Raw genomic sequence first — 12,728 nt, 5'->3', positions numbered from 1 at the left:
ATTAGAGAACCCATAAACAAGGGTGTATTTATTTATTTTAATTTGCTTAAAATGATTTTTCACAAAATATTCTTTGAGGTACTTATTCAAGTGTCCTTAAGCATAATTATGCTCATCCCTACTAAACGGTTCGAGCTAAACCACCCTTCTTTCAATACAAAATGCTTGCATTTAAGTCCTCAAAGAGAATCTGTTACTATTTTTTTTTCCTGATTATAAGCTCTTTTTTCGTGGATGTTCCATAGTCTGAAATTGTTGCAAAGCATTTATCCCAACTCATTTTTACTGAACGAAAAAGTGTTATGTAGTTTCCAGTAAGTTTTTGTTGTTTGACTATGTGCAAATGTTTATACTGAGTTGACTTATAAATCTCAAAAAATACGGCTATTCTTAAGCAAAATAATTTCATTACCCAAATTCAAATTCTTAACGAAAATCATAAACCTCACACAACTTCATCCACTTCCTGTTATCTGCCATTGCAACTGCATTCCGCTGAATAACCTCAACCTCATGCCATCCCTGATTTCGAATGCAAAAGCAAAATGTCAAAATACCCAAACGTCATTTAACAAAAAAAAACCACACAAAATTCGTTAGTGTTCTGTGGCGGTGAACAACTTTTTAATTTCCAACAAAAATTTATTATCGTCCTTTTCTTGTGTACTTTTTTTTACTGTACCAAAATGATTCAATTAAAATCAATTTATGTGACTGTGGGCACAACCAAATTCGACGCTCTAATTGAAAAGATATTTTCCGATGATATACTGCTATTATTACGGAGAAGAGGATGCAAAAAAATTACTGTACAGTATGGAACCGGTAAAGCTCCACCGGTAAACAAAGCCCAAAATTACGGAATAGCGGTAGAAATCTATCAATTTAAATTCGGACCAGAGCGAACAGATATTATAAATTCGGACCTGACGATTGGACACGCCGGCGCTGGAACTTGTATGGACATTTTGAAGAACAAAAAGCCCGGCTTGGTGGTGGTAAATGACACTCTAATGGATAACCACCAAGTTGAATTAGCCGAACAATTGGCCAAAGATAGTTATATTTTTCAATGTAATTTAAGTTCTCTGGAAAAGAGTCTCAAAGTGCTGGACTTTGAGACTTTGGTGCCATACGAGAAGGGACGAGGAATGCCGGCGTTTATTTCGCATTTGAGAGAAATGATGAGAACATGACTCGTCCAAAGTCAATGATTTTATAAACCACAAAAAAAAAAGGTTTATAAAGACAAAATAAAAACATTCAATTGACAATTCCATTTGCGTTGTTTTATTTGGTTTTTTTCTTAAAACTGTGGTGAGGTGATAAATAAGGTTTAAAAGGGAAGAGATTCAAAGTACAGGATTATTCGTCTTCAGTTAATATTCTATTTTTTTTTTTTTTTAATGGACATTCGTAGTTTTGTTTGTATAATTAAAGGAGAACACTAACTTGTCTAGGTTTTTTCTTCGAAAGTTTTAAACTTTGCGCCTTTTCTGATTTACGGTTATAAAACGGATCAATTATGCATATTTTATTCATTAATAAATTACGGTAGTTTATAAAACTATTTTATAAATAAAAAAAAAAAAATGAAGTTTGAGACAGTTGCAAGGTCTACGAAAGAACTAGACAACTGCACTCAGATTCGAAAAAAAACGCAAATAAGAAATTTATTTTTTTCATAAAAAAAACTTGCTAATGAGAACCCAACATGTAAATTAATAATTAATAAGAAACAATTAAAATTGTTTTCATAGAGTACAAGTTGCATTCTATAATACTCCAAAAAAAATACCATAGGACAGCTCAATTTTGAAAAAAGGGGACTCATATTGTTTTTTTTTTTCTGGATCCCTTTATATTTTGATTTAATTACTCTTATTAGAGCCAATTTTTCAATCTTCTAATAAACAGTCAGTTAACTGTTCGATGAATAAAGTTATTAGGCTCATAAACAAACAGATAAAAACATTGAATTTTTCAATCAAAAATAATTTATTCTACAGAATAACAAAAAAAAATTGTCAAATTCAAAAATATTTACACACACTATTAAATTAAATTAATTAAACGTCATTTTTATTCATGATTGTTTTTGTTTTCTTGTGTTCCACTGTATTTTTTTCAAAATTCTTTCAAAACAGCTTTGACAACTGACACAATATTTTTGTTGAGATTATTCCCTAGAATAATTTTTATTCGTCTCTGAAAGAAGCAGATAGTTTTATTCTTAGGAATAAGCTATATCTGCCTGTTGAAAAATTGATTTTTTCTCTATCCTTAGGAATAAGTACTAACTGACTGTTTAACTGACTATTGAAAAATTGGCCCTTAGGGATGAATTCTTTCAAATTAAAACCTTATTGGGTTTCATAACAAGAAGAATCAGATCAAATAACGATCAGATAAGCATTTTTTTTTTTTTTTAATATCCGAACATTGTTCTCGTTTGTGTAATATGTATATGCGAAGCAACCTATTCCTAGACACAAACAAGAAAAATACTGCCTTCAACAGTCAGTAATGCATTTTTTCTTACGCAATGCATAGGCGATTAGTAATTACATATTTAAGCAAATGTTTAAATAATGTTGCGAAATTCGCTTGATTTCGTGTATAATATCGGTGCAGAATGAATTTGCATGCTATGTTTTGAAATGAGAATGGGAATAATATTTACTCATTTTTTTGATACAAAAACGAACAAATACGCTTTATATATTATAATGATAGAGTCATCAATAGTCAAAAGGTTAACGTTCAAAAGTACTCGTTCGATTAACACGATTTTTTTTATTTCAACCATCGATATTATCGTTACTAAAAAAGTGCACTTTCGTTTGAGATGACTTCGACAAGAAAATTTAAACTTACCTATATCAAGGAGTAGAGTTAGAAATTGTGTCAGGTACATATATTTTGTGCTATCCTTTTTTCGATCATTCAAACTTTTTAATCGTTCTAGTGTGTGCATTTTCATACATTTAAGAGACCGACTAAACTGTCGGCCGATAGAAAGTCTGTAGTGTGGGGGTTCTAAATCATGTTCGGCACATTTGTTACAAAAGAATCGCCTCAAGATCGCTTTAAATTCGATTTTTACTAGGGCAAGTATTGGTTTAATGTAGAAAAATAAATTTTAGGATTTCATCAAAACCGACGTTACGATGAAAGTGGGCCTCGTAATTTCGTCTGTGCGTCCATCTGTACATATTTCTACAGCCTAAACGGGTGAACGAATTTTCTTCACATTTCGTACACATGATTTTTATAGAATTCTGAAAGTGTTTTTTTTTTTTTTTTGTTCTTTTTAGGTATATCTCGCTTACAAAATTTTCAAGTCATAGTACATAAATTACTCAAAAACGACTCTAACGATTTTAATTTAACTTTTCATACCAAATATTCAAAGGAATTAGAATAAAACTGCATTTTTAGTTTTTCATAAAAAAGTTAAATAATATATAGTATTAAACCGCTGCCAAACTTTGGAATTCGTTATAAGAACGTATAAGGCCAAAATTTGCTGCGGGCTTTGGTCTATTATAAATTTTTATAAGTCAAAAAATAATTTTTTATTAAATTTTTATTTTTTTTATTCAAGGCTCCAAATATACTAACTGCGAGAGTCAGGAATTTGACAAGAACAATTGAAGTTGATGATATAGGTGCTTAGTGACATATTCTTTAAAATTTTGATTTTTAATCTTAAAGATTAAGATTGTACATGCCAACTGAAATTTTTATTCAACTAAAACTTCTCTATATTACTTCTATATTCTTTTTAAATTTAAAATGAAGTTAACTTCTATTAATTATTATTATTATTATTAATTAATAGGTTACAAAGACTGTTTTCTGTCGTGGATTCACTCTTTTCAAAGATCTAGGATTTTATGTGCCTTCTATTATTTTTTTTTTAATTAATCAATGACCTGCGATACCTGTTTAAGAGTATGTCATCAGGAGTCAGCAGAACTTTTGATGCGAATATTATTCAAATTACCAGAATTTTTCTTAGATATTTTTGTCGATTTTGGAAGATCTCATTTCTCTGAACCAGCCAAATAGAAAGAAGACGAACATTAGAACTATTGTGGCCTATCTTTACTCTCATTACAAAACATGAATTTTCCACAATAACAATTCAATTTTATCATATAATGCATCATTTTCTCATAATTGAAAAAATAAACAATTGTTGACTTAAAAACTTAAAAAACGAAAGCATCATCGTCCACTCATCCCTTACCTAAGTAGTTTTAATGCATCATTTTCTTATAATTGAAAAAATAAACAATTGTTGACTTAAAAAACGAAAGCATCATCGTCCACTCATCCCTTTTTTTTAACTCATTATAATATCTATCGATTTCAATTTTAATTTCACGTTTTTCTTAGAAAATAGATTTTTGTCCTTTTTCTAAATGTACCTTTGTTTACCCTACTCAAACTTCAAATTTCAAAAACTCCTGAAAATTAAAATTTTCAAATTAATGTCGTTTTCGATTGGCTCTCCGGAAGCGTCCGGAATCATTCAGAAGACTTCTGAATCCGTTTTATTGGCATGAAAATGACAGCCAGAACGCTTCTCAGAAGAGAAATTCTCTTCTTGATTTCAAATCAGAATCAAATCAAGAAGCACTAATACATGAATACTCACATGTCAAATATACACTCAATCATTGTTTATTATTATTTTTCATTCAAATTTTTTTCGTTTTCTGAAATTAATTTGTTTATTTATTTTCAAACAAATAAATTAAGCTTTTAAAATATTTTGCGAAACGAATTCCCGATTAATTTGTTGAATATTAGGTACTATTTTCTTCACATATTAATTATTCTTCAAGTCTTATGCCATATTTGACATTTTAAATTTCACAGAAAAACAAACACAAACACAAAAAAAAATAGAATTGAGTGGAAGCAATTCAAACTGTTTTATTGGATTTCAGAATGAGTGAATCCTTGAGTGATTCCAATCGAAAACGACATAAATTTCCTATGAAAATTAAAATTTTGAAATTAAATTTCGTATGACATATTTTTTGAATTCTTAGGCTTGCCATATAAGCGTATTCAAAAACACGCAAAAATAAACTTTAAGGTTTGGCAACCCTATGCCTTGACAGGATATCGCTAGGCAACCCATGTGCAATTTATTTCCTGAGACACTACCTTTCAGAAAATATAACTCTAAACGGGTATAACGATGAGGGTAGGTCGTCCTATGGTGGGATCTCCTACTATAATAAAAATCTGATAAAAAGTAGTTTTCCTATTTTTCAAATATCTCGAAAACTAGATGGCATAGGAAAATATGGATTTCAGCGTTTGATAGGGAATTAGTTCAGGCAGTTTATTTTATTAGAAAATTTTGTATTTAGACCCACAGTCTTTACACAAATAATTTTCAATGTAATTTTTTAAACTTTTTTTCACAAATTTTGACTTTGAAATCAATTATTTAAAAAACTATTGATTGAAATAACTTGATTTCAAAATTAAAATTAAGTGTACAATTCTGGCTTTTGAAAAAAGTATCATTTGTTACTGCAAGTGTTGCCGTCGTTTTTTAATATATTTTTTTTTTTATTTTGAGTCATTTTTTAGAAAATTGTGTCTGGCAAGGTGTTGCAACCATCAAAACTGTCTGGCTCTTGAGGTAACATCTTTTCATAGGTCCCCAAATAACATATATAAAATTTAGCTTTTATACTATGACGAAAGTAGGGTTATAATTTTTTCAAGTTTAGGGGTGTCTGGCGGGGGAAGCAACCTTCATAGGTGTCTGGCAATGGACGACGAGACTTCTGAAGTTATCCTTAAGAAAATATAAAAAAATTAAGCGTTATACTTTAACGAAAGTAAGGTACTATTTTTTACACCTTTAGTACAGTTTACCTGCCAAAGCAACCACAACCCAGAACTAAAGAGTCCCTGGTCGTTCTTAACTCTATGGGGGGTATGCACATACAAACTTTCAGCTTTTATAAAATAACGAAGGTCTGGCCGTCGTGGGCTCTTAGTCTATAAGCGGTTATTGTTTGTCGCCACATAATTTTTCTATCTATTCTCCTATTCAATTGTTTCATCTTCAAAATATTGTAAGCAAGAAAATGACCTCATGCCCAAAACCGCATCTATGCATTTTACGGTTTTCAAAAAGTAAACAAATATATTTAAATTTTTACATTTACGAATAAATAATTTAATTGTTCTTTTTATTTTTACTTAAAAAACATCAAATGTAATTTTTAAAACAACAATTTGCAATTAACGGCAATTTCATACAATATAATAAACAAATATAGCCTGCTATACCTGAATCTAGTTTTTTTTTTTTTCTATATTTTAGCCAAATTTGTCTTCTTATGATTTATTTTTTAATGCTTTTGTTTGGTCTTTGTTTTAGTTTACTTAGCTTTGCCTTGAGCGGCAACAGATTCGATAGCCTTCTTAACTGTCTCTTCATCGCCCAAGAATTTCATTGAAACAACTGGCTTAAAGTTTTCATCCAATTCATAAACGAATGGAATACCGGTGGGCAGGTTAAGTGCCATAATGGCATCATCCGACAAATCTAATTGAGAAAAAAATAATGATAATTTAAAAAGGATTAATTTACCAATCAGAATCGACTTACTATCCAAATGTTTGACAATTCCTCGCAAGCTATTGCCATGGGCAGCAATAATAATCAATTTGCCTTCTTTCAATTGTGGAATGATAACGTCGTTCCAATAGGGCAGAGTTCGGGCAATGGTGAGCTTCAACGACTCAAACATTGGGAACTCGTCTCCCTTTGGACCTTCGGCATAACGTGGATCCTTGACAATGGTATCGTAGTAAGCATGGCCGGGTTCCATTGGTGGAGGTGGAGTGTCAAAGCTACGTCTCCAGATTTGCACCTGATCTTCGCCGTATTTGGCGGCAGTTTCGGATTTGTTTAATCCGGTCAAACCACCGTAATGACGTTCGTTCAATCGCCATGTCTTGTTGATGGGGATTCCAGTTTGACCTGATTCCTTGAGGATGTTGTTCAAAGTTACCTGAGCACGGGTAAGGACCGAAGTGTGAGCAACATCGAATTTGAGTCCAGCTTCTTTGACAGCTTTGCCAGCGGCAACAGCTTCTTGTTGACCTGAAAAATATATTTTCTCTTAATTGATGTAATCAATTAGATATTTTTTTTTTTCAGTCATACCCTTTTCACTTAAATTGGCATCGAACCAACCGCAGAAAAGATTCTTTTGATTCCATTCGGATTCACCGTGACGGACCATAACAATCTTATATTTGGCAGCCATATTAAATAGTTTATTGAGTTTTGTTGTAATTTTAAAAACTAAATTTTATGGAAGATCGAACTGAATGGACGATCTAGGAGTTGAAAATTCTGGAGAGACCAACAAAAATGTACTTTTTTGCAATTTTTGTAATTTGACCTCAAGATGACATCGGCAAGGTTATTTCGAAAAAAGTGATGACAAAATTACTCTTTTCGAAGATCGAAGAAATGTGTTCGGAGAACTAACACCTTAGGTAAGGTCTACACTATGACCATTAAATTCAATTTTTTTATTCAGCAGAAATTGAGTTTCGTGAAATCAATAAAATATATAGAAGTTATAAAAATGTCTAATGAATTGCCATCCACAAGATCTGAAAGAAGTATTCAGCCAATTATCAGCTTGTGGTGATGGAAATCAATTAATTGCAGACGATACTTGGTCCAGCTGACACTTGTAACAAAAACAAACGTGGTTCAGCCTCGGTTCAAGAATTTTACTTGCTGATTTCAGTAGATTAGCTGTGGTTCAACTTTGGTTCAAGCATGGATTTGGCTATTTTTAAATATTTTTATGAAGCTTGAAACATTGCTAAAGCTATGATTCACCACCGATTTGAGGATATAAAAGTTGCTTAACCACGGATTAAATATTTGTACAACTCGCAGTTGAATTTTGAGTGATTGCAGATAACTAGTCCAGGTTGTGAAGTGTTTTCTTGTATTGAAAACTCTATGGTATTTAAACCATGGTTATACAATTTCAGGCATATTTATTAGATTTTTGCCTACTTAAACACTGCTTAACTTTTTTCAAACTGTGGGAAATATGCTTCATTTAATAAAAATAAGTATAAAGGCTTGGCCACACCCCAAGTAACAATTTTACTTGCATAAGGTGCATCTTGTTCGATTCGACAAGCTATAGTTTGTATATGTTTAGTTTAAGGCTTACTTACGCAAGTCATCCATTTTGGAAAGAAAGGAGGTCTCCTTAAGGCTATCTAGAAGTGTTAAGAAGAAGCCTTGTAAATATCACTTAAAGAAGGCCTTTATAAGACCTGTTTGAACCGTTCTAAGGAAGCTTTGTATTTTCAAGTGACAGAAGGCCTCTATAAGACCTGTTCCAAGAAGTTCTTGTAAGTATGCAAAGTTTTTATCCTGCAGATATGCAATGTTTGTAACGCATTAGAAAAAAAAAATTGCATTTCAATGTGAGGTTTCAATTAGCTCCCAATTTTCCACTCATCTTTAATATTCGAGCATGGTCTACTGGTAAGGTGCTGGCTTGGTAGGCATAGGTACGTGGGATCGAAATATTCTCATCATTTCAGAACAACAGAAAAAGCAGTGGAATTTACAAAAAAGGAAAAGAAACAAAATAGGAAAAAATTGAAATAAATAAAATTATATGTAGAAAATGCAAAACAGAAAAAATCAAAAGAAAATAAAAAAAATGAAATAAAATTCATTATATTCCTTTTTTTATGCATAAATTCAACATTTTCTACAACACCTTCAACAACTTCTATAAGGCCTTATTATAACATCCTGCGCAAGTAATCCCTCTGCAGGAAGACCTCCGTAAGGCCGTTTTAAGCTGTTTGTCACAAGCTATTAGCTTGTGGATTACCTGTGAAGGAAAGTCCTATGCAATTTCGGTAAAATGCGCCAAAATGATTTGCATAAGACCTGTCCTTCTTGTTATGAAAGCCAAAAAATAGCTTGCATTGACCCTTATGAAAGCTAAATTGTTACTTGGGACCGGAGGGTATGCGGTAGCGGTACGGGTAGAGGTAACGGTACTTGTATGAAAAAAATTCCAAACTGACATATCAACGTTCAGATGTGGAATTTTTTTCATACAAATATCGTTACCGCTACCCGTACCTCTACCGCATACCCTCCGGTGTGGCCAAGCCTTAACACTATTCAAAGTTAAATTGGCGTTATCGGAGAGTCCAGCTCTGGCTCAAGAGTAATTTTTCTGAAAGTAACCAAAACATTCTTCAACAAGACTTGAACCACAATACAACATAACATCGAATAAAGATCTTCCATGACAACACATTTTTGTAGTCACGACAGCTTGGAGTTCAGCTACCAAATTTTAACAACGTTTTAACATATAAAAACCCAGGGTCAGTAGTACAATTATTTAAACCATGGTTTAGTAATTTGTATTTTTTTTTAAATTTAAGTAGTTGCTAGTGAGTTTAAAGTTTAAAATACGACTAACCCAAGATTGTTTTTTTTTGTTCGTCATTACGCAAATTATCTCATTTCGAATGTCAAAAAATTGAATTTGAAATCTGAACTGACCTCATTTTCGAAATTATCTCATTTGGGGTATGGTGAAAACAGGCTATTAAATACCATCGAGAGCGTTTTTGTATGAAAAAAGTCAACATCTTTGACTTCAACGTACTGATGTGTGAATATGAAGATGAGTCGGTGGCGTTTTTTGTCGTTCTATTATCGTTTAAGCTAAGTATACAGTTCTTCCAGCAAAAAAAAAACACAAATGCATTTCTTATTGGAGAAATTTTTTTAGATTTTTTCCGAAAAAAAAATTTACACTCACTACAATTTTTTTCTCGCAAAACAATGTGCAGTCCATTGTTTTTGCGGAAAAAAACTTACAACTGTCATCTGTTTACCACAGATATATTTTTTTTTTCAAGAAAAAAATTTTTGTGTTGACCACTCATTTTTTTTTATCAAAAAGAACTGTATACTAGGTTTTACCGCAAAGTGAAATTAAAAAAAGGCGTAAATTATCACGTCCTCGTGTAAAAGTACACTTTTTTTTAACATCCAAAACAAATTAAGTTTAATAACCGCCTTAAGTTATATTCATTTTGGCTTCACTGGTAAATGTCAATATGACATTTCGTATTTTGATGGGTGTAAAAATAACAAAAAAAAAATGTCAACAAAGCCGTTGAGAAATATTAAACAACAAAAGACAAAAAACAGGAAAGTTTTTCTCTTATTTGCAAGAACTTCTTTGTAAAACCAAACAAAAGCCATCCACCATTCAATCAGAATGGACGTAAGTACTCAAGCAACAACAAACTGGAATCTTGTAGCTGGCACTGAAGTTTCCAAGGCCATTCAAACAAAAATAACCAGTTCCGAAGACTTTATCAAGTAATTAGAATCTTCTTTGTATATCTTGAATAAATTTCCAATAATCTCTCGTTTTCTTAAAGACCTAACTTGGACGATATAATTTCAGCAGATCGAGCTATTCTTCTTAGCAGTGGAACAAACTCCAATCAACCCACCTGTGAAATTACAATTCGAGTCTTTCCAAAGTTTAAAATTGAATCACTCACAATCGTTTGCACATCGCCAAAAATTGAATTCTTTTCTGGAATCCAAAGTGAATATGTAGAGACAGTTTATGGTGAACATTTGCAAGATGAAGGTGGTGATTGCAATGAAGACATAGAAGGATACAGATACGATGTAGAAATTCAAAAATCCGGAGTAACGAACTTAATGATTAAGGTAATTAACTGCTGATACAAAAAATCAATTAGTTTTCCATTTAGAAAGTTAAAAATTCTTATAGTTGATAACACCATCGAATGAGCTTTGTATATATGGAATTCAATTGAATGTTGCACCCAATCCAGATGGCATTACAACACTCCTCCCAAATAGAATTAATTTGGACAATGTCAAAGAATTACTCAACAATTCAAATCAAAAATTATCGCCAAGTGCTGAAAAATGTAAAACTTTCTTGGAAACATACAACAATGTTATGAACAGTGGCGGCTCAGATTTAATAGCAGAATTTAAGAAGGGAATGCAACTCCAAAATGAGATACAAACAATGAAACCTGTTGAGATTGAAATGACTGAGTCACTAGATAGTTCGAATATCATGAAGAGTTATGTGGATAAGAAAATACTGGAATCAGAGAATCGAATTCTAAAGAGATTGAATGAAATTGAAGAAGCTCAAAGCATGAAGTTGGATAGAATTTTAAAATTATTAGAAAAAAATCAATAGTTAGTAATGAATAGATAGACTTTAAGAATTATGCTGAATATAATGTATATAATACAAAGTAATGTCTGTTTTTAATAGAAACTATTTTTAATTATTTAAAATGTTGTTGAGGTCGCAAAATAAATACCACATACCATACACCAGGGTCCAATTTTTCGCCAAGCTGCATCAACTACATAAGTAACATTAACTACATTGACGATCCTATGAAACCAATAGTAAAGCTTCATTGAATATAGGGAATAATTCAGAAATGCTAAAATTTTGTCCTTGAGGTTCGATGGGGAGGACAGCTTACATATATAGTATTTAAATTTAAATCGTTGGTGTAGCAGATGTAGCTCGACGAGAAATAGGCCCTAAGATTTGGATTGAAGCTATCGTAAATAAAAAAAATTTAAGGAAATGTTTCCCTTGTTTATGTTTGAAACCCCTTTTCGAACAGAACTTCAAAAGTTTTTTTCGGTATTTATTGGTATCGACACTTAATTTTCCAGAAGGAACTTAGCAGTTATTTGATACAATTTCACGAAGGAAGAAAAATATTTCTGAAATTCCAATTTGATGTAGGTACAATAGCCCAATAAATTTTGATGACTCTTCATCAACGAGTCTACTCTCAACACATCTGGGATTAGTTAATGGAAGTGCAGTGACGCCAAGGATCGAACATTGTAAAAACGTTTGGCTTTACGTGATTCGAGAAACGAAAGAAGTTGTTATGTATTTGTCGCACATTTTCTTTCGTTTTTGATAAACGAAAATTGATAGTTTTTTTTTATAAAAAACAGAAAACCTATAAAATTTCTCATAAGGAGAACGGAAGGAGTAAGGTTATTTATTTACTTAAAAAGATGGTATCAGCAGCTTAACGTTGCGAGGGTTTTTTTAAATTTCAAAAACCACGTTTATAAGGGAAGTATAAAAACACTCGTAACTTTATTTATCTTGCTTCAATCGACTTTAAATTTATTTGACACAATATTCTTGAAATATTAGGGGTATTCACGATCCGGTGTAACGAAAACGGTGTAAAATTGCTTAATTTTATTTTTCTACTACTACAAAAGACAAATTTTGCACCATTGTATTTTATTTTTGCAATAGGGTTGCAGAAAGAAATTTAATATTTTACTCCGGAACGAAAATTTCCATACAAAAAAGGAGTAGCACAACGAAATCTTCAACGAAATTATTTTTTTTTGTTTTAAAACTTATTTTCAATAATGTCCCATTTACGTTAGTTCAACTTTTCAAAAAAAAATAAAAATAAAATTTGTTTTAATCCAAAAATTAATTTTTATAAAATTTCATTTTCGATTTAATTTAGAATAATAAAAAAAGCTATTGTATAAGAGATTTCGTTGAAATTAAATTAATCGATTGGGAGAAATTCAATAAAAA

The 12,728-nt window shown here is 31.4% G+C and overlaps 3 protein-coding genes across 3 annotated transcripts; 2 read left to right on the top strand and 1 right to left on the bottom strand.

The window, feature by feature from the left end:
• Positions 1 to 557: 557 nt before the first annotated feature.
• On the top strand, positions 558 to 1,279 carry LOC129914324 (UDP-N-acetylglucosamine transferase subunit ALG13 homolog). The gene has a single exon (XM_055993516.1). It carries the CDS (start codon positions 687 to 689, stop codon positions 1,194 to 1,196), a length of 510 nt encoding a protein of 169 aa, XP_055849491.1. The 5' UTR covers positions 558 to 686; the 3' UTR covers positions 1,197 to 1,279.
• Positions 1,280 to 6,187: 4,908 nt separating this feature from the next.
• On the bottom strand, positions 6,188 to 7,460 carry LOC129913014 (phosphoglycerate mutase 2). The gene is made up of 3 exons (XM_055991337.1): positions 7,214 to 7,460; positions 6,653 to 7,150; positions 6,188 to 6,589 (listed from the first exon to the last, which is right to left on the bottom strand). The coding sequence occupies exons 1-3, from the start codon at positions 7,314 to 7,316 to the stop codon at positions 6,423 to 6,425; spliced, it is 768 nt and encodes a 255-aa protein (XP_055847312.1). The 5' UTR covers positions 7,317 to 7,460; the 3' UTR covers positions 6,188 to 6,422.
• A 2,730-nt stretch (positions 7,461 to 10,190) lies between these two features.
• On the top strand, positions 10,191 to 11,366 carry LOC129913013 (uncharacterized). Its single transcript, XM_055991336.1, has 3 exons — positions 10,191 to 10,450; positions 10,513 to 10,813; positions 10,878 to 11,366. The coding sequence occupies exons 1-3, from the start codon at positions 10,347 to 10,349 to the stop codon at positions 11,322 to 11,324; spliced, it is 852 nt and encodes a 283-aa protein (XP_055847311.1). The 5' UTR covers positions 10,191 to 10,346; the 3' UTR covers positions 11,325 to 11,366.
• Positions 11,367 to 12,728: the final 1,362 nt, after the last annotated feature.

This window comes from Episyrphus balteatus, chromosome 3 (genome assembly GCF_945859705.1).
Source record: "Episyrphus balteatus chromosome 3, idEpiBalt1.1, whole genome shotgun sequence".
Classification (NCBI taxonomy): domain Eukaryota; kingdom Metazoa; phylum Arthropoda; class Insecta; order Diptera; family Syrphidae; genus Episyrphus; species Episyrphus balteatus.
This window is presented reverse-complemented; position numbering and strand designations above follow the sequence as displayed.